The 21419-nt window shown below is 34.5% G+C and overlaps 2 protein-coding genes across 4 annotated transcripts in view; one reads left to right on the plus strand and one right to left on the minus strand.

Annotated features, from left to right (window-relative positions):
• LOC143422625 (angiogenic factor with G patch and FHA domains 1) overlaps positions 1–5228 on the minus strand; it is a 28830-nt gene extending 23602 nt beyond the window's left edge. The window contains exons 1-8 of one of the 2 annotated variants that reach the window (XM_076893414.1): positions 5161–5228; positions 4210–4408; positions 3896–4135; positions 3404–3556; positions 3049–3205; positions 2664–2824; positions 1886–2328; positions 1597–1696 (exon numbers count right to left, since the gene is read on the minus strand). In XM_076893414.1, coding sequence (XP_076749529.1) covers positions 1597–1696; positions 1886–2328; positions 2664–2824; positions 3049–3205; positions 3404–3556; positions 3896–4135; positions 4210–4392 — 1437 coding nt within the window. In that variant the 5' untranslated portion in view covers positions 4393–4408; positions 5161–5228. Of the gene's footprint in view, positions 1–1596; positions 1697–1885; positions 2329–2663; positions 2825–3048; positions 3206–3250; positions 3327–3403; positions 3557–3895; positions 4136–4209; positions 4409–5160 lie in introns of both variants that reach the window. The other variant, XM_076893415.1, reaches the window with a different exon arrangement.
• A 151-nt stretch (positions 5229–5379) lies between these two features.
• Positions 5380–17668, plus strand: Rme-8 (receptor mediated endocytosis 8). Of its 2 annotated transcripts, none has more exons than XM_076893396.1 (18): positions 5380–5764; positions 6297–6564; positions 8150–8995; positions 9405–9845; positions 10232–10642; positions 10741–11306; positions 11399–12314; positions 12396–12752; positions 12835–13026; positions 13119–13631; positions 14097–14675; positions 14918–15347; positions 15416–15698; positions 16050–16263; positions 16342–16527; positions 16610–16750; positions 16834–17074; positions 17308–17668. In XM_076893396.1, exons 1-18 carry the CDS (start codon positions 5697–5699, stop codon positions 17421–17423), a joined length of 6768 nt encoding a protein of 2255 aa, XP_076749511.1. In that variant the 5' UTR covers positions 5380–5696; the 3' UTR covers positions 17424–17668. The 2 variants fall into 2 exon arrangements, with proteins under 2 accessions (XP_076749511.1, XP_076749512.1); XM_076893397.1 differs by having other exon boundaries at positions 9477–9845.
• The last annotated feature ends 3751 nt before the right edge of the window (positions 17669–21419 follow it).

A 21419-nucleotide genomic window follows, 5' to 3' on the forward strand; every position in this document is an offset into this window, starting at 1 on the left:
CCTTCTACGTTACCCTTTCTCCCTTAATCCACCCCCAACGGGGAGCTGGGGTATGTGACCCCTCCTTAAGCTCTTCCGGAGCGTGCAATAGAGCATACGATGCGTCTAGACAAAATAATGATTTGGATTTCAATACATTTGCATTCATTACCCGGGGCCACCTCTTTCTGTCGCTCCCCCTCGGCCGGTGCCTGCTCCCGTTTTCGTCCCTGCCCCGTCGCGACGCCGTCCCCTCTACTATTCCGTTTCATGTCTCGCAGAGTTACGCTCGTTATCATACGAATGCTCTGCTCGTGCCGTCGGCGCTCGTTTCATCGCCACCGTCGAAATGCGATGCGGCCGGACGGGTAAGTAGCACCGGCCGCAGCCAGGACCAGAGCTTGCCCCTTGTCTGGCTTTTGCACGCTTATGCTACACGTAGCAGATATACATACGCGCATATATACAGAGAGAGATAGATAGATAGAAAGAGAGAGAAAGAGAGAGAGAGAGAGGGGGGAAGGGAGGGAGAGATGAAGTACAGTTGGATCGGACGGGTCAGTCAGAGGGTAGTAGTGTAGACACAACAGGGAGGAAGCGCGCCAGAGGGTGAGCAACAACAGCAGCAGCAACAGCAGTAGCTCGTAGTTTTTAGCACGCCGCGTGAAAAAGGCGAACGAGGCCGAATTGCGAGTCGCAGCGGCACGACTGTTCGACTAATGAGCGCTACACGTCTGTGTGCACCTCTTGCATTGGGCACATGTGCTGCACTCGACCGATGCGACGGACCGACCCGGTCCGACGAAACGAGGAACGTCCCGTGCACATCGTCGCGACCACACCGAGGGTTGTGCCTCCGCCTAACAGTACAACTGTCGCGTTTCTCCTTAAGAGATTTTGCTAACGTACGTATTCATTTGTAGGAGCTTTTCAATATCGTAGATTGTATATAGAATATGTATATATACAGAGTGTATCACTACTCGTGTGACAAATTTTTACAGCTATACAATACGTAACAATGTTACTTTATCAGTTTTTAATTATTCCTATGGAAAGAAATAGGAACTTATTTTCCGGAAAATTGTAATTTTAGTGTCAATCATTATTGTAGCAAATGAACGATATATGTTATAGTACTGTTCTCCAGTCGTCTATTTAATTTAACTATAACATATTATTGTACGTATGCGGAGACCAGTGTTTTCCGTCGACATACCATTTACATACAACCAGCATTGATGTTTGCTCGTCCACTTGTGCGAGCTATGAAAACGAGAAGACGGCAAGCGAACAGACTTCGAATTGATCGTCACGGACATGCCCGTTTCTTGTTTTGAACAGTTTTAGATCCGCGTTTCATGTACAAGTTTTATTATATCGAACAGAAATTTTAAAGATTCTTCATTAAAGAAAAAACATATCCCACATGACATTTATAAAATGACTTCTATCGTTCTCGGTTAATACTGAATCTATACTATTACGAACGCGAACTATTCAAAAATGGTTCGCGGATGATAATACATCCACCGATAATAAACTAAAATTATTAATTGGAGTAAAACTTGTTTGTAATTAAATTAAGTAAAAATGCTGAAAAAATCTAAGACTTACCGGTTCTGTCGGTCCATCTCCTTCCTTTCCCAACGATTGCCCTTCAGACCAGCCCATTTTCGACAACAATTTGAACCCCCTGTTATCTTTTGCAATAGATCTATAAATATAACACGTAACACGTAAATATAAACATTGCCAAAAAATGTGGAAGAATTTTGTTTACCATAGTGAAAAAATTAAATGTACAATAAAAAGTGTTATTAAATCACAATATATAAATATAAGACGGCTTTTATCTGCAATGAAAAAATTTTTTTAAACGTAATGTAACAAATAGCTTACTCACGTATCGATTGAACTTTGTTGAGTTTTAGCATGATGATTCAAAGAACCAATGCATTGTCTTCGAGTCTGCGCTCTATCTTGATATCCAGATGCCAACTGACTAGCAAATGCAACATTATCTTTCTCAACGCCAAATTTATATTTCAACCGTTTTAACTCTTGTTTGTGCTGCTCCTTTTTGGTAGCTTTGCTCTCCTCCGCGTTATTGCCTTGTTGAACAAGTCCTGGCTCGCAATGACCACAAGTTTCGTTGCCGTTATGAATGTGACACAACAACTTCGTGGTACCAACTTGTACCACCGAACCGTGCAAGACTTCATGAGGGTCGGATTCTTGTTTAGCCACGGACAATCTTTTACCATTCAGAAACGTACCATTTCTTGATCCCATGTCCGTGATCTCGTACACTTTCTTATCCTCGTTATACATAAACCGTGCGTGATGCTAAAACATTTAAACGTTTTATTAACCCCTTTAATATATGACTCTTTTTAAAAGGATATAACTGCAGACACGTTAATAACGTTCCGCTTTCTACATTTTTGTTCCTTTCTTCTAATCCTAAATGGACATATTCAACAATATTTTTTTATATTTCTCTCATAGAATCGACTACATTTGATCAAAAATTTTCACAGTCCAAGCATTTTATGAACTATATTATGCAGATTTAAAGTAGTCTCTTGTAAATTTGTAAATCAATCGAAATGTAGTCAATTATATAAAAAAAAAGTATGAAAAAATTACTTATAAATTAAAATTAATTATAAATTACTCACTTTACTAATGTTTATATCCGGTATAATCACAGAATGATCACCTTCTCGGCCAACTGAACCGCCTGTATACGCAATAAGAAAAAGGCTTCCCCTTCGCAATTTTGACAAGTTGGTTTCTTTAACTATGATTCTCATACATGGTGGATAAGTTTTCGCTAAATCTGAAATAGAAATTGTACTGTTATGATTGGAAATTAACCAATATTCGCCCAATCATTTCTTTATAAGACAAAACTATTCATAATGATTCAAGTCATGATAAATAATGAAGTACTATAAACAATCACTGCATATTTCTTTTATGCAATGCTGTATTGTTAGTCAACCGGATATATTTTTCTTTTTACAGCAAATTAATATTGCGAAAAACAAACTAAAAATAAACCTTGATCATCTTCATGGTCACTGTCACTACTAGTACATAATTCTGGAGTAATGTCATTAGAATCGCTGTCGTTATCGTTGCTTGAACATTCACCCTCCTCAAGTTCATGTTCCGACTGTTCTTCCCTTTTCGCGAGTTTGCGTTTTTTCCCCTCATCCTACAAGAGAGACACGTGTGCATATTAAGAGCATAGGATAATTACCTAATGCTTGACGCCTGTATTTTTCAATTGATATGTTTGAAAGGCCATTTATTAATTCATTTATGTCATCCGAAACCTGCAATCAAAAATTCTCTTCTGTGATCATTTTTTCATCAAACATATATATTGCATGGAAATAATCTAAATTTCAACCTTAATTGCCTTTCTAGTCTTCTGCTCCTTCTTGCTTTGTGCAGCTGCTTCATTCACAGTAACTTGCGCCTGACTATGAAACTGATACGTCCCACTAGTTTCATCATAATAGTAATAAGTACCTGTATTACCATCATAATATAAACCTTGTTTCTGAAATATATGTTTATATTTTATGTAAACGTTATGTTATAAATGTTATCAGTTAAACGTGCAAAAGCTTTAGTCTTTTTTTCATGAATTAACCTTTGAAAAATTCAAGAAAGTAAGAATAAATTAGAACTTCAAATCAGATAAATATATCAGTATTTTTAATTTGAATATTGTAAAAACATATTTTTAAAATATCAGAGTCCAAAAAAATATACGAATTATTTTTGTTTAAAATTTTAGACTAAGAGATTCCCTTGTATGATTGTATCAGAACACTGAAGAGATACTAAAACTTCTATAGATAGATACTTACATATATTTAAATTAATAAATACTTACTGCGTCATAATAATATCCACTATTATAATCATAATATAAACCAGAGGTTTCTTCGTAAACAAAACCAGTTTGCAATAAAGCAGATTCTGCTACTTCTTTCACTTGTTGCATAATATTGACTGATGCCTTATCATTATTAACATTCCAATCTTGTGAAAGATGTAAGTCTTTTTCGTACTCCAAAGGATTTGTTTGGGTTCCATAGTCGACTAAGATTTTATTTTGTGATAACTGAGCTTTCTGCAAACAAATAAAGACATGATATAAGAGATAAAAAAGATTTGAATAAAAAATGTATTGGTTGCAACACTTACATGTTTGTTAAGTTTATTTCGTAGTTTAGTAATCTTTTTATTTTGTTTCTTAATATGATCACGCATTCTTTGTATAAATTTTAAGACATGAGGAAGATTATATAGATCTTGTTGGAAATCCTCATCAAAGTCTGACTGTATTTCTCCTTCATCACTTTCACTAGGTACATTATTTTCTATCATTTTAAAATTTTATAATCTGAAATTAATAAAGTAACAGTCAAAATTATTTACTTTTTAGATTAATTATTTATATTCCTATATTATTTGGAACACCATATTACAATAGCTACATAATTTTGCCGCGATGATTTTTTAATAATTTATTTGGAATAACTATCGATATAACAAAAGCTATCGACGTTTAAGATATTTTGAAGAAAAAGAATAAAATCTTTCCGAACACTTATACATTGTCATTTGAAGGTTAATTTAACAAAATTTCAAAATTCGATTTACTGGTAAATTAATTTATATTTTATTCTTACAATAAAACCTGAATAATATGAAGTATACGCAGATTATGAATTTTGATGTCTTCTGACATTTTATAAACAAACAAATTAAACTTCAATTTGTAACCTCTGATTAACGCACGAAGTTTGTATATCTAAGCATAATTATCAATTTTATTAATAAAGTAAAACGAAGGTGTTCAGTAGTCCAGTGTTATACAAATAAAAGTAAGAATGACATGAAATACAATTACACGCATACATATATAAGTATACGCGGTACGGAGTACTCATTTCACTTCAGATTCTAAAACGAACCGAGCACGCTTTAAATTCGCCTACAAACAAGTGTTTTTCCATATATTTCGAATTACAACGTAGCTATATACACATAAACATTAATATTAAATTCACAAATTCATCTAGAAACAAGCTTACAGTTCGAAATATTAGTTAGGTTAGATTAACGATAAACAATATTAACGATTGTACTTACATTTCCACTTAAAACGCTGCAACTCCACCGTTCGCGCAGTTCGGAGATAAATAACCCTTCCTTTGTGTAGTAAACACAAAAGTTGTTCGCGAAGAAAGTATTTTAACACACAAGTTGAACACAAAAATACACACGCACGTAATAGTGTACATTCCACAACTACACAAAATAAGTGAAGTACTCTACACTGATCATTCTGCCATCTGGAAACAGCTGTTTGTTAACACCCCCGTGCATCATGGCCGCTCCCAGTCCAATGGAGCCGTTGAAAATGACATTTGTCGGGTGAAACGCGGACAAACAGTGCCTAAATATCATCGGTTTCTACGTCGAACGTAAACATTGCATACGCGACTGAAACGTACATCCGTGTATCTCGTGTTTGTCGTATCGAAAATGACTTTCGTGTGATTTTCATTTTAAATTCGCATGCGAATGTTCCTCCTACGCTGCACGTCTCTCACAAACAGTAGCCAGTGTTTTGTTAAACCATTATTGAGAATAATACGCACGTGGTATTGTCAGGACATGTTACAATGATGCCGATAAAGGATAACCAGGATGTGGCATGCTTTCTGGTCACCAAACACTCGTGGAAGGGAAAGTAAGTACGATTTCTTTAGTATTGGTTCTTTGTCAAGAACTTTTCATAAACTTGAACAACGCGATACGACGGTCCCACAATTAATCTCGCGATGAGCAACCAAGTAATTACATACAATTCGAAGTATTGTTGAATATTTATAACAAAGCAATAAATGGCCATTATAAGATGTACATGTTTGTTTCGTGTATACATGCAAACTGCATAAGCTAATACGTAAAGCAAAAATTATTTCTGTACTTGTATCTTCCCACGAGAAGATCTAAATACCTTCAAACCTATCTTGAACTTATATGTTAAAATATTCAATTATATGAATTGTAACAACACAGTTAATGTAATACCGAGATTGATTATTTGTTTAAAAAACATATACGTTTTATAGCTACATGTGAAATCTAATACAAATTTAATATATTTTTATGTTTCAAAAATGTATCATATATCATGTCTAAAACAAATATCAGTATTATTAATTAATGTTAATTACCATTGAGAATATTATTTAATTGTAATTGTATAACGCACACAGGTATAAACGTATCTTTTCAATTGGATCCATGGGTATAACAACATATAATCCTACTACATTAGAAGTGACAAACAGGTGGGAGTACTCAGATTTTATAAGCGTACAACCAACGAACAGAAATCAATTGGGATCGCATGAATTTAGTATAACAATGCGCAAAGAACGTAAAGTTGACAATATGAAATTTAGTTCAGAATATAGAGCACATCTATTAACGGAGGCTCTTAAATATAGAAATCAATTCTTTGAGAAACCTAAAGAAATTTTGGTGAGTTGCATACTTCTTTCTACAATGGTTTGAAGAATTAATATTAGTACAGTTTAATCAGACCTCTTATCAACCTAGCCATATGGTCAATATGTAATAGCTTGCATTGTATTAGTAGTTGGCTATTCTTAGTTACCCAACCACTAATACATGTATATCTATATAATGATTAATACAGTAGCATATTTTCCTATCGACTACTTTCAATTGAATTATAGCTTAATTAAAATTAGAATAGCTTTTACGAATTAAAATAAGAAATAAAATACAATTTTCTTCATACTGTGAAACACACTCGTCCCTCAATTTACGCGAAATGCGTTTCGCGTGTTTTCTTTTCACGCGGTTGAACTTCACATAACTAGAATTTCTCGGAACAAAAAAATGCAGGAGGAAAGTGTAATATAATTTAAATGTTACGTTAAGTGTACTGGAGATAGTATCGCTCGTTTACTACAATATTGAAACAACTATAGTCCAGCCTTAAAGTGCCCTTAGATCAAATTAGATTTGATTTGTACCGTTTAATAAGATATCAAAGAAACATTTTTTTATACCTAGTTCCAACGTTTTATGATCAGGAAGGAAGTTATAAAGGAATTTCCGATTTCCGAATTTTTCTATTTTGTTTATTAAGTCGAATGAAAGAAGTTCTGAACAAAATTCTGAATATCTGGAATATACAGTCACACGATTAGAAATTTTTTTAAATTCTTTCGTTAAAAGTGTTTTTTGCAAAAAATGAAAAACCTTATAAAATTTTTTATCAAAGTTTTAAACTTCAACCAGTCCGATCTGTAATTGGATTCAAGTCCCATCGTGGTTAATTATTTTCTACATTTATGTATTTTCAATTTTTAATTAGATATAACAATATAAATAATGCTTCTTTATATAAACATTTTTCATAAGCGCTTTTAACTCCCTTATCTAGCTACATCCTTTGCAATTTTTGTAAGTTATTAGTAATTATAAGTTATCTGTTCTATATTTTATTACACAAGTTTGAAAGATTGATATAATACTCTTATGGGACGATGACTATTTAGACTCTATATTTTCCAAGAAAATAAGCGATATATGTATTCTGGAGACATTCATTCCTGTTGACGAGTATGCATATAGCGAACATTTCAGCATCGCTATCATAAAATAGTTGAGCCTCCACTACTGAGAAGAGTATAATCTGATACCCTCGAGTGTCTATCGGTTTCCCCTGCTATCAAGTCCTCTTGTAACGAAAGCTAAATGGCTCTTATATGTTTCAAAACTATTAATTTCACACACTTGAATAAAAATATAGTAATAGAAACACAAAAATAAATTTTCTTTCCTATCACTCTTCACTTGTAGACTAAAGCCATCGAGCTCGTCTCTTCGATTTACTCGAAGCCATTATCCTCCTTAATAGAAATATTTAAATCAACAGTGGTCTTGAATAGTTCAAACAAAATGCTGTAGGAGGATAATTTTCTGACCGCGTAAAATTGTTATCACGTAAAACGCGAAAATAGCTGTAAATAGAGGGAGGAGTTGAGTTTGATGTATTTTACCTTCATTAAATTAATATTTTTATTTTCTCTAGAGATATCAAGCTTATAAGCATCACTGGTCTGACACGAGATTGCCTGTTGTATTGGAAGTGACACCATGCAGTCTCGATCAGCTAGACCCAGCAACCAATATGGTATTAGCCAGCTATTGTTATAAAGACTTTGAGGGAATTCTTACTATGAAAGATTATCCGAATGGATTTGTAATTGTCTGCGGTGGATTCGGACGTTTACATCTTTTTGCTTCTTCATATATGGAAGAGATTAAAAAAAAGCTGCTCGAATCAGCTATGAACAATTTAGGTATCAGCATAAAAGTTTTAAAGGAACCAATCAAACTGGATGATTTCATTGCCCAGAGATTGGGCAAATTTAGTGGCGACGAACATATAACAAGTGTATCGGAATTCACTGTTCATAAATATTCATCTAGACATATAGATCCTCAAAGAAGAACTCTTTGTCTCTCGGATACTTGCCTCCTTGAGAGAGACCCTCAGACATATAATATTTGTACTCTTAGACCTTTGTCAGATATTTTCTCTTTGATTCGTGATAATGAAAATCCGCAATTATTCACGATACAATACCTTAATGGTCAAACGCGTAGTTACACTGCGACGGATAGAGATTCATTATTAGCCTCTTTATTGGATGGTGTCAGAGCATCTGGTAATAGAGATGTACATGTTAGAATGTATCCGATAGCTAGAGGGAAAAGACTCGGACCTCTTAACTTACCCGTCGATGAAGAAGTTGAAACATCTCATGTTAAGTTTCTTCAGCAACCACCTAGCGGACGTAGCTTCGCCGAAATTTTGGACAGATTTAACGCAAACATTCCCTACAGTGGTCTTAATTATTCTGTTACACAAGATGTAAGATATATTCAATTTATATAATGTACACACATAACATACATACACGAACGCATACAATGTTAAATTTGCATATAATTAATCATATGGAAATTTAACGTATAAAAATAAGCATTGACACACAGTACATTGAAGCGGTAATAATTCATGAAATTAACATTAAATTATATATTATATTCTAATATTATATTCGCTCTCGCTTTTACTTATTTTAATTTACATAAAGAAATATTCCTAGATTTTTTTATATTTTCATGGATCTTGTTTGGTATTTTTTATTCCATTTATTGCTAAACATTTCATAAAATGACTATATGTTTTACTTTATAAAATTGAGTTGTAGATCTGTTTATAGTAACGAATAGATAATATAATCACCTGAATGGATATTTCTTTTTTTTTTGTCCAGGATATATCGCTTGAATGGACTGTCACAACATTACAGCTTCAAATGTATCATGTGATGAATAACTACTTACAGGGTCTTTTCACTGAGAATAAAGATAAAATTATCCTTGGCGCCTTGAACACGTTGGTCAATAAAGAGTTAGAGACAAACATGGAAATAGAAGCGCAGTTCCATGCTCTGAGGAGATTGGTTGCTAGCAAAATTGGTTTCACTGCGTTTACAACTCTTCCGGGATTTAGAGAAGCTATCGGACATAAAGTTGTGAAAGCTCTGAAAAGGCAGGATAACGGCGTGACACAAGCTGCTATAGATTGCATTTGCGCACTCATGCAACCGATGCACGATGATTGTGATCTAAGACAGGAACAGTTAAATAAAAGTAGTCTTCTCAGTAGTAATAAGTTTTTGGAAAGCTTACTCGATATGTGGATTAACCATATCGTAAGTAAACAAAAAATGATGTCGGCATTTTCAGTTTTTTAACATTTAACTATACGTGCCTTAAATTATAACATACACCAATTGAAAATATTTATTGCTTTACAATTTATATTATATATTCTATTAATAATAGAAGAGATAGGTGACAGACCAGTATCTTTAACAATTTAGATAATGCAATAAATATTTTCAGTACACGCACATAGTAGATTTTATGCATCATCATCAATAGCATTCCAGAAACAGTTAGAAATAATAACTGTTTGTTACAAGCACTGATTGAAACCAAAATACAAGTTCCATGTTTAGTGCAAATGGTGTATTTCGTATACCAATGCGTGTAGTTAAATCAATATCAGATACCATCGTTATTATAACCATTTCAGAATCATGGCACAGGTGCACTAGTGGTTTCCGCCATGCTTGACCTTTTAACTTTCGCTCTGTGCGTACCGTATAGTGAAACGACCGACGGCAAACATTTCGACAATCTTTTAGAAATGGTCGCGGCAAGAGGAAGGTCACTGTTTAAACTGTTCCAACATCCGTCACTAGCTATTGTCAAGGGTGCTGGGTTAATAATGAGAGCGATTATTGAGGAAGGTGCCCCGGAAATCGCAGCAAAAATGCAAGAACTTGCACTTGCTGAGGGAGCTTTACCGAGACATCTGTTAAACAGTCTTTTTACCATTGGTACCGATGGTAGACTGTTAACGCACAGGCAATTATGCAGGCACCTCGTAGGACTTTGGGTGACGGGATATCCTACGGCAATGGGCTTATTGAAAAGGATTATGGTAAATTTGACATTATTGATTGAGCTTATAATATCATTTTCATTTAATTAGCAAAAAATGAAAGTATCTAAGTTTGTGTTCATTGTGCGTTTGTACAGCCAATTGGTTTATTAAATTACTTAGACTCCGACGAGAAAGTACCCGAGTCGTTTCTCGAGAAAGAACAATTAAACAACCGTGACAATTTAAAGATAGCTATAGATCATGCGTCGAGGAACAGAAAAAGCCCGCAATGGATCGCAATCGAACGTCAAATGCGCGTCGTCGAGAAACACGTCGAACACGCGCTACAACATTGGGGCGCTAGAATTGGGATCGAGCGTAAAGAGAAGATCAAAGAGCGTCCAATAGTATTGAGAAAGCGCAGAGAGAGAATCAAGTCGGAGGCAAATTGGAGTTTGTTTTATTATAAATTCAACCAGGACCATTCACTGCCGAATTTAATTTGGAACCACAAAACGCGGGAGGAATTGAGAACCGCGCTCGAGAACGAAATTCGTGCATTCACTTCTGACAAAGATTTGGCAGGCGGAACGCTGATCGCTTGGAATCATCGAGAATTTGAAGTGCAGTACCAGTGCCTGTTAGACGAAGTGAAAATCGGCGACTATTACTTGAGACTTCTATTAGAAAAAGATAGTCCAGACAGTCCAATAAGAAAATCGTATGTATAATACAAAAATGTTCAGATTCCTTTTCTTCACTTATATAAATGGATTATTCCTATTCAATGATAAATTGTTATTTTTGTCATAGGTATGAATTTTTTAACGACTTGTACCATAGATTCATATTAACTACAAAAGTTGAAATGAAGTGCCTTTGCTTACAAGCAATGACTATAGTATATGAGCGATATTATGAAGATATTGGTCCATTTTCGGATACAAAATATATTGTAGGGATGCTGGAACGTTGTACGGATAGAATGGAACGCGATAGGCTCGTCATGTTTATAAATAAACTTATATTACATAGAAGGAACGTAAAGGATATAATGGATCAAAACGGAGTACGCGCATTAGTCGATCTTTTAACTTTAGCCCACTTGCACACATCTAGAGCGGTCGTGCCTGCGCAGACTAATGTGATAGAGGCAGGACCGCAACAGCAACAAATTATGGAGAAAGAATGGTATTATAATGATGGAGATCACCGAAAAGGCCCTATAAGCTTAAGTGATTTAAAGGAGCTGTATTTAACAAATCAAATTACGCACAAAACGAAAGTTTGGGCGCAAGGATTAGACGGTTGGCGAATGATCTCGCAGGTTCCGCAATTAAAATGGACGTTAGTCGCAAGGGGGACACCAGTAATAAACGAGAGCGAACTAGCGACGTTGATACTAAATATTTTAATCAAAATGTGCGAATATTTTCCAAGTAGAGATGTCGATGACGCGGTAATCAGACCTCTGCCGCGTATGAAGCGGTTATTATCTGATCTCCAGTGCCTACCTCATATCGTACAACTTTTATTAACATTCGATCCGGTTTTAGTTGAGAAGGTAGCTACTTTATTGTGCGAAATAATGCGGGATAACGCGGACGTGTCGAAAATTTATCTCACTGGCGTCTTTTATTTCATATTAATGTACACTGGTTCGAACGTTCTACCGATAGCGAGATTTTTACAATTAACACACACGAAGCAGGCTTTTAGAAGCGACGATGTAAGCGTGAGACTTTTATCCCTATGCTCAATAGCGAAATAAAACAATTACATTATATAATGACATTTTAATATATTGCAGAATGTATCGTCCGACATTATGCAACGAAGCATTCTTGGACAGCTATTACCCGACGCAATGGTCAGTTACTTAGAAAATCATGGCGCAGAAAAATTTGCGCAAATATTTCTTGGTGATTACGATACGCCAGAGGCAATTTGGAATGCTGAGATGAGAAGAATGCTTATCGAAAAAGTAGCAACACATATTGCGGATTTCTCCCCGAAATTAAGAAGCCACACTATGGCTAGATATCAATACATCGCTATACCTGCCATAAGATACCCGCAATTAGAGAAGGAGTTGTTCTGTCAGATATTCTATTTGAGGCATCTTTGTGATACCGTTAAATTTCCACAGTGGCCCATTCCTGAACCAGTAAGTTAATTGAAGAATATCTTTAATACAATTATTTGTGAATTCCTCAGCTACATCTGATATGGTAACATTTAATACGCAGGTACGTTTGTTGAAAGATGTGTTAGACGCATGGAAAAAAGAAGTTGAAAAGAAACCACCGCTGATGACAGTAGACGAAGCTTATAAAGTTCTTCAATTAACTAGTGGGAAACAACATAATGAGGCTGAAGTCAGAAAGTCATACTACAAACTCGCACAAATGTATCACCCCGATAAAAACCCGCAGGGCAGGGTAAATTGAATTTTGCTTACACGCGTCTATTTTATATGTTCTTTGTGTTTCTTTATATCTTCAATGTTAACAAAAATCTTTTCTGCTCGTAGGATAAATTCGAAGCTGTCAATCAGGCGTACGAATTTTTGTGCAGTCGAAGTTGTTGGTCGACCGACGGTCCAAATCCGGATAATATAGTGCTTATTTTGAGAACGCAGAGCATTCTTTTCCATAGATATTCTGATGAACTTAGACCGTACAAGTACGCAGGATATCCGCAGTTAATCAAAACAATCAAATTAGAAACGGATGATGAGCAGTTATTCTCAAAATCTGCACCACTATTAGCTGCTGCTAGCGAGCTTGCGTATCATACGGTACATTGCTCTGCATTAAACGCGGAGGAACTTCGCAGAGAAGGAGGATTAGACGTTCTATTAGAGGCTTACACACGATGCGTTTCTGTATTAAATAAATCAAGCAAACCCATTGATATAGCCGTGCAGGTGTGCATGCATATTACTAGGTGTTTCTCCGTTGCTGGATCATTCAGAGGCTGTAAAGACAGAATTATCGAACTACCGCAATTAGTCAAGGACCTCTGTAGAATATTACATTTCAAGGTTAGTGCATATTGCAAATTTTATTTACATTTTGTTTTATTTTTCAATGTAAAAATGAAATTGAAATTTATAAATAATAATCGCACGTTATTAACGTTCGAAAGGCCAAAGGTTTCTAGCGATCGTGACTGAATCAGTTTAAACTTAAATATATAATTTATCTCTTCTGCTTCCACCAAATAAAATCATAATTCTTTTTTCCTATCTAAATTAACATTTCGAAACTCAATATAACAAAATATAAGTAAATTCATTATATTTTCACTTTTACTTTTCCTTCTTCATCCACTTAATCTCCACTCTTACTTTCTCCTCCGTATCGGTTTAATCTCCACTTTTACTTTTCAATACAAACCCAGTCACGATCGTCCGTGGCTTAAGGAGGCCTAAATTTTTCAATTATTTCAAAGATATTTAAAAAAAATCGTAAACAATAAAATTATTCTGATTTACATTCACATACAGCATTTAACAAAGTTATGTTCAGTGGCTACAGAATGTGTTTCCTCTCTTGCCACGGACAGCGTGCTACAAATGCAATTGCTACAGTCCGGCGCGTTATGGCATTTATTGTTGTTTATGTTTAATTACGATTATACATTGGAAGAAGGTGGCGTTGAGAGAAATCAAGACGAGAATCGTCAAGAAGTGGCGAATAATTTAGCGAAACTGGCTGTGAGAGCCTGTGCCAGATTAGGTGGTTACATGACAGGGGAGAATGAAACACCTGTCAATCCTGTAACCGTTGCCGCGTTAGAAAGTTTATTAACACCTTATCTCTCCCGTCAACTGGCGAAGGACAAGCCGGAAGAGATATTGAAAATTCTGAACTCGAATTGCTCGAATCCGTACCTGATTTGGGACAACGGAACGAGGGCTGAATTGATCGAATATTTGGAAGCCAAACGACAGGAACGATTAAACGGCAACGATAGTTTCGAGCACGATTTCAGTGACTTTAAGTACAGCGCGCATGCCGGTGAGCTTATCATTGGGGAGATATTTGTAAAAGTGTACAATGAACAGCCTAATTTTCCTATCGAGGTAAGTTGATACCGTATTATATTTTTGTAATGTAATCAGTAAGCTCCGGATGTTTATACAGTCATAAGAAATTTGAATATTCAAGAAAGGTCAACATAATATACATTACATTGTATAACGTACGTCATTGTCTCGTCCACGAGCTATATTGTTACACATAGTTGTGACTATAGAAATATGGATTTGCATCAACACTTAACATCTGTTTGCTATCAACAAATTAAGCAGTTGAACATTTACAGAATCCCAAGAGTTTTACAATTAATTTACTCGACTCGTTATCCGAATCCTCCAAGTATTTGGCGTCAGTGGGGAATGTAACGTTAGTTAAGAAAGACCAAGATAAATTGGAACATATTGTCATGTCCTTAGAAGCTTTGAAGAATGTGATTAAAAATAACCCTGGAATCGAACTACAATGCATAGGATACTTCAGATTATTATTTGGTCTCTTGAATTGCAATTATTTCAAATCGATTCAGAAAAGCGCGCTTGAGGTTATCAGTAATGTTACTAAAAATCAGGAGTGCGTAGACGATATCGCGGCGAATGACGTTATAGTGCATTTGTTATTACCTCTGAATACGTTAAAAGAATGTCAGCTACTTATATTGGAAACTTTGTATGCTTTGATGAGTTCCACGAGAATTGTAAAAGATGCCCTATCTAAAGGTAAAGATAATACTGAGCCATGTATCATTCGCATTATCATTTTTAAACAAAAATTCTGCGCATCTTAGGAGCTGTTGTATACGTTCTCGATCTATTTTGTAATTCGAATAATACTCAAACACGCGAGGCAGCTGCAGAGTTACTTGGCAAAATGTCATCCGACAAGCTAGCTGGGCCGAAGGTGAAACTGGACTTGTCGAAATTTCTTCCCAGATTATTTAGCGAGGCTATTAGAGATGCTCCGAAACAATGCGTGCATATGTTTGAAACGAAACACGAGAATCCCGAATTAATCTGGGACGATGAGGCCAAAGCTAGGGTGTCGAGAATCATTGGAGAATTAAAAGATGAGTATGTAAATGTGTTTTTAGGACAGGTCTCTGCAACTGGTACTTACATCGGAACGCTTTTTATCGAGAACGTTGGTAGAATTGATGTACGTTGCAGATATATGTTATATTTGACTGATTTAAAATGTTTGTGGTTCCAAGTATTCACTCTATAAGACATTGCTACTTTTCTAGATACGAAAAGCTCATGCATGCGTGACTCTGTTGCCTTTTATAAATGTATTTAGTAGATAAAGATTGTCCCACTACGAGGCCCTAACAACATGCCGCCTTCAGTTGCACAGTCCTGTTTCAAAATGTTTACGGTTTTCTAAAATCACGTCTACTTATGAAAATGTAATATCTTCTTTAGGTATTACGCGTTACAAAGGCGAAATCCTAATGCAACGTTAAAATTACCTGATACTCAAACTAATGTCGATATCGCAACAAACGAACCTGTAGTTGGTGGTGTATATCTTAGATTATTCGTAGCCAGTCCTGCGTGGGCTCTTCGGAAACCTAAAGAATTTTTAAGCGAACTTATGGATACGACATTAACGCTTATGTCCAAGGAAAAAACTGACGTAAGTGTAAAATTTATTTTTCATTTTCGTTTGCGAATAAAAAGCTTATTGTGTTTACTTGGTGACACTTGTAAATAGCCGGACATGTTGGAATTAACAACACAAGCACTAGTATGTTTACTCCAAGCACAACCCACTTTAGCGGATCAAGTTCCGTCATTAGGTCACATACCAAGACTTTGTCGGCAAATGGCGATGCAAAATAATCAACCATCTGTGTACAAAACTGCGATATTAATCCTTCATCAATTAGCGACAAGTGAAGTGAGTTCATTGATCTTCCGTTTACACAAAATAGTATTTTGCCTTTAATGCTATTAATGCTAAATTCTGTAACGCCTTTCAGATTTGTATATCATCTATCTGTCAAACAGAATGTATAAGTCCATTGAAACATGCCATGCAATCTAGACGAGATATGATAGCGGTAGCGTGTGAAACGTTAAATAGGCTATTTTCAACTAACGAGGATAGACTTATAAAACAGGTAAATGGTACTTAGGAATGTTAATCCTAATAGCGTTATAGATTAAAAATACCACTAAGCTGTGTGTTATTTGCTCTGGATAGGCACTGGACGCTGAAATGGTACCTTATCTATTAAATATATTAGAAGGACGACTGGATATAATTGAAAATCCTGCAACAACCAAAGCTCAAATAGTCAAAGCTCTAAAAGCAATGACTAGGAGCTTATTATTAGGTGAAAAAGTAAATGCAATACTGGAGAAATCAAGTGTGTGGGCGGAATACAAAGATCAACGACATGATCTATTTATTTCTAATACAAATAATTCTGGTTATCTTACTGGTAATATATACATAATTATATACTCACTATCTAATATTTCTATACTAACACTAGAACAACCAATAGCTTTAGCATATTAACGCTTGATATGTCAGAAGTAAACACATTTTACACACTTCCATAATTTCTATATTTCCAATAACCAATTAAGAGTCTGTCATTTTAGCGAATCTGGTTGTTCTGGTGTTAAACGTTTAATGAAACTAATCACTGTAATGTTAATTGCAACACAGCTGGAACGCCGGTATCTGCTGGTTATTTAACGGCTGGTCCGAGTACCACTTTAACCACCGGCCCGCCACCAGTTGACAAAGAAGATAGTTTAATTAATAGGAACGATAGTATCTGATATAGGTAGCATCATAATTAAATAAAAAAGAAATGAAACAAGATGATAGGCAGCAAGAATGCCAACTCTGAAAATTCTTGTCGGTACCCCATAGTACCGATATAAAGACTACATTGCCTGTGATTTTTGGCTCTTTAAAATAAGGAATTTATGAATTGAATAATGTCTTTTTGTTGAATTTACATTTATATTAAGAATGTCACACAATACAATGATACTTTTTATTATGCTATATAGATTATATATATATATATATATATATATATATATATATATATATATATATATATATATATATATATACATACATATAAATATATATATAATTACGTAAGGTATGTCATTCTTTACAGCGACGTCAGAGTGTGGCAAAAGATAGTATTCAATGAAAGTCTATTACTAAACTAAATTTTTCTAGAAAAAGTCCCCCTACGAACAAAGATCTCCCTCGTCGATTCTAAAGGATTTTTCTAGGGAAAGTTTCATTTTATACTGTAAGGAAAATCTTCTGATACATCATTTTTCATATTATTATAACGGTACGAACTCACATTCCTGACGAACAACAAAGGGATAATAATATGTTCGATGTTTAGCACTGTTGCTGTATGTGAGTGTGATTAGTATTGCTTGGTAGGGTTTTTAAATACAAATAAATGTACCATATACTTGGTCCAACTTTCGGCCTTTCAGAGACTCGTGTATCAACAAAGTTTTATTATCTCACACGCCACAATCACTTTTACATAAAAATCTTAAATGCATACCTGATAATGTACCTTCGCGAACTAATCGCATTTCACGATATGGCAAGATGCTTTCACTTTCTTTTCAGTAACATTAAGATGTTCATGAACGTTTAAGTTTATAACAACATCATCAATACATTACTGTTTTCTTTCATATTTAAAAAATTACGAAATCATAATGTAAAAAGCAATTCATCATTTAATTCAATTTGTTCGTACTAATTTTACGCTGAATAAGTTATACAAAAAGAAAACACCTATTAAAGAGATACTAAAGTGTTGAATGCATATTTTAAAACGTAATTAATTAATTATTTCGATGTAATGTACCATCTTTCTTCTGGTAGTTACATATTGTACTTTGTTTTATACTTTGTACATACAATTGTACTTTGTTATATAGGTCGTTTTATGTACGCTTAAGACCGAAAAAAGCGCTAAAACTTCTCGGTGATACTACACGAGGATCTATCGTATGGAGTAGGTTCCATGGGTAGATAAGTTCCTCTTTTTCATATCAATTTCTAGTATTCTAACAAAGCGATAATTCAATGAGTACGAGCGAACATCCGTAGAATTTAGAGATACGAAACAAAAATTTACGGCATGAAAACACGCTATCCGTTCTTCATTACTTACCATTCACCAACATTGTAATACACTTTTACCCTGGATCGTTGCTCGATATCGACGAGTCGAGCATTCGCTGTGTCAAACAAGTAAAAAAACAATCAACACGAACGTATACTGAGAAATAGTAATTTTGCAAGCTATTCTACTATTTGCATTTTTGTCTTGAATATTTATTCGTTTTCAGTGTACTTTGTAAGAAACTATCGTCGCAAACTTTATGAACATGAAAAAGACACATTTTTGCAATTAAAAGGTGACGAATAAAAAGTAATTTTGTCAAAAGAATGGATAAAACTTCATTTTTGGGTATTCATATCTACAGATTCTAATATATTTCAGATCATATCAGGAATATTATATTGATCTATTCAGATTCGGAGGAGATTTTAAATAATGGTTGCAAGGGCTACTGTAATTGAACGTTGACCTTTACTGATAATAATATTGAAAGTTACACTAATTGTTAACAAGTACAAGAAGAAACAAGTTGATACTTAAAGAATTTCGTTAATTTGCGAGCTTTTATAACTCATTTCACTAGCTGAAGTAAAAAAGGTTGGACAGAAACTTGTCGATCATTTACAAATGAGGACCACGCTAGTCTACAGATTGTTCGATGTAGTGTAGATGTTTCTATACTTAAAATTCTATAGCAAAGGCGACCGGCTGAGTTCCTCTTAAACTCCAAATCTTCGTTTCTAACATTCTTCGCACGAAGAATTCACGTGGACACACTTTGTCAACGATTATATGCTCGACTCGTTGGTCGGACTTTCTTCACGACGAAGGAAATGAAAAGCGTATCGATTAGTTAAAGTGAAATAAAGAAACGATCATATCGTTGATCGTACCGAAATACAAAAGCTAAAATGAGAAATAATTGCCATGATCTTGGTATGCTGAGTGAAATATTGTTATCGACAGTCTAGAATAACTATGTGAACAAATATGGGAGAGCCTTAGTTATTTTTATGTATTTGCGGTTGAGTTCTTAAGATTGAGAGTAAGATATTGTACATAAACATATATATATATACATATGAAAGAAATTATACCACAGATTATTGTACGTATAATTAGAAAATAAACGATTTTGCACAAGGTACAATTAACGGGAGTCGATTGTAAAGTAACGTTCATTGTTTAACTTATCTATCATGTTCACGAAAATTAATCGACTAGTTGTTAAAAGTCGTATTTTTCGAACGTATGACTGTTTCTATGTGCCACTTAATATTTCGTCCATAAATAATTATTTTCAGAATAATAAGAAATCCAGTCCAAACTCTCCTTAAACTGAGTAAAGGTAAAAACACCATTATAATTTACAAGCTTTTACAAAGGTAGGTAAAAGTAGCCCAATTCAATTTAATTCCAAACACTTTTAACTCTCAGTTTCTTTGACATCAAGTTGGTAGTAAAGTATTAAATAACTTCCCCTGTTCTATAAAATAATCTGTGTATTATATAAGATGCAGTATCACTTCCTGCCGTGACAAGATATTCCATTCTATTGTGGAATTTTCATATAAGAATTCATGCGGAAACAGACACTGATACGAAAAGAAATGAGTATCTGTGTGTGTGTTAATGTACTTAGTGTTTCAAGAGTAAGGAAGTAAATGTTTTTATAGAAGAAATACGCAAGAAATTTCAAGCACTTGTGGCAAATTAATGTCAATCAATATCAATTAGAAAATTGATTTTCATTTTTTAATTTGTAGCCAGTCTAAAATTATGACCATAGTATCAAATATACAAAATTATCGATGTACGCATTATTCAACTAACTGTAAGTAGGCACAGCTAGGCAGATCGTAATCGTCAGAGCGACTTAGTTTAAATGTACTTACGATGCATTCAGATGCGATAAACGAATGTTCTTTTACTCCACTCCAATCATATTTACTAAATTAAAGCGGGCATTATAATTGTAACTCCATCGAATTTGAGTAATTTGATAGAATAGATACTAGTTTATTTTAGTTACATCGAAATATTTAAACACCTTACATGGTAATCTAGGGTAGAGAATTGACGAAATATTGTGTTAAAAAAATACGAACAGTGTTATCATTGATATTATCATACTATTTTTTAATAATATTTTCGTGTTTAGATCGATCAACCCCCAGCTCCTTATCGTGCATTTAAATCAAATGTGCTCGTTTATCAAATACGAATATAGTCGAAATGGAGAACGAGCGAGCATTGGCACGTTTAGTCAAAACGTATGATTGAACTACATGTGCGCCAATAATCTGTTGTAATTCGTTGTGTAAAATAACTTTTCACTCTCTGCTGTAGCATTCTTATCTTAAACTTGTGATAAAACAAATTCAGAAAACCAATGGCCACCGTATCGAACTCCGTGACTGTTATTACTTGCAAAGTGATTTAAGCTGAATTTCGATTCTTGCGAACAAAGTTGCATTATAAAGTACACAAATATTAATTTCTTTAATCAAGAAAAGTAGGTACAAATATATATCTTTCGTTAGGCTTTTCAGAATTTCTATATAAAATCAACGCAAACGTTCCCTCAATTAATCTGAAGATTGTCATATTTCGTTAGTCCCAAGGCTTTACTAATTCCCGAAAATAGAAATGAAAT

Source organism: Xylocopa sonorina, chromosome 4, assembly GCF_050948175.1.
Source record: "Xylocopa sonorina isolate GNS202 chromosome 4, iyXylSono1_principal, whole genome shotgun sequence".
Classification (NCBI taxonomy): domain Eukaryota; kingdom Metazoa; phylum Arthropoda; class Insecta; order Hymenoptera; family Apidae; genus Xylocopa; species Xylocopa sonorina.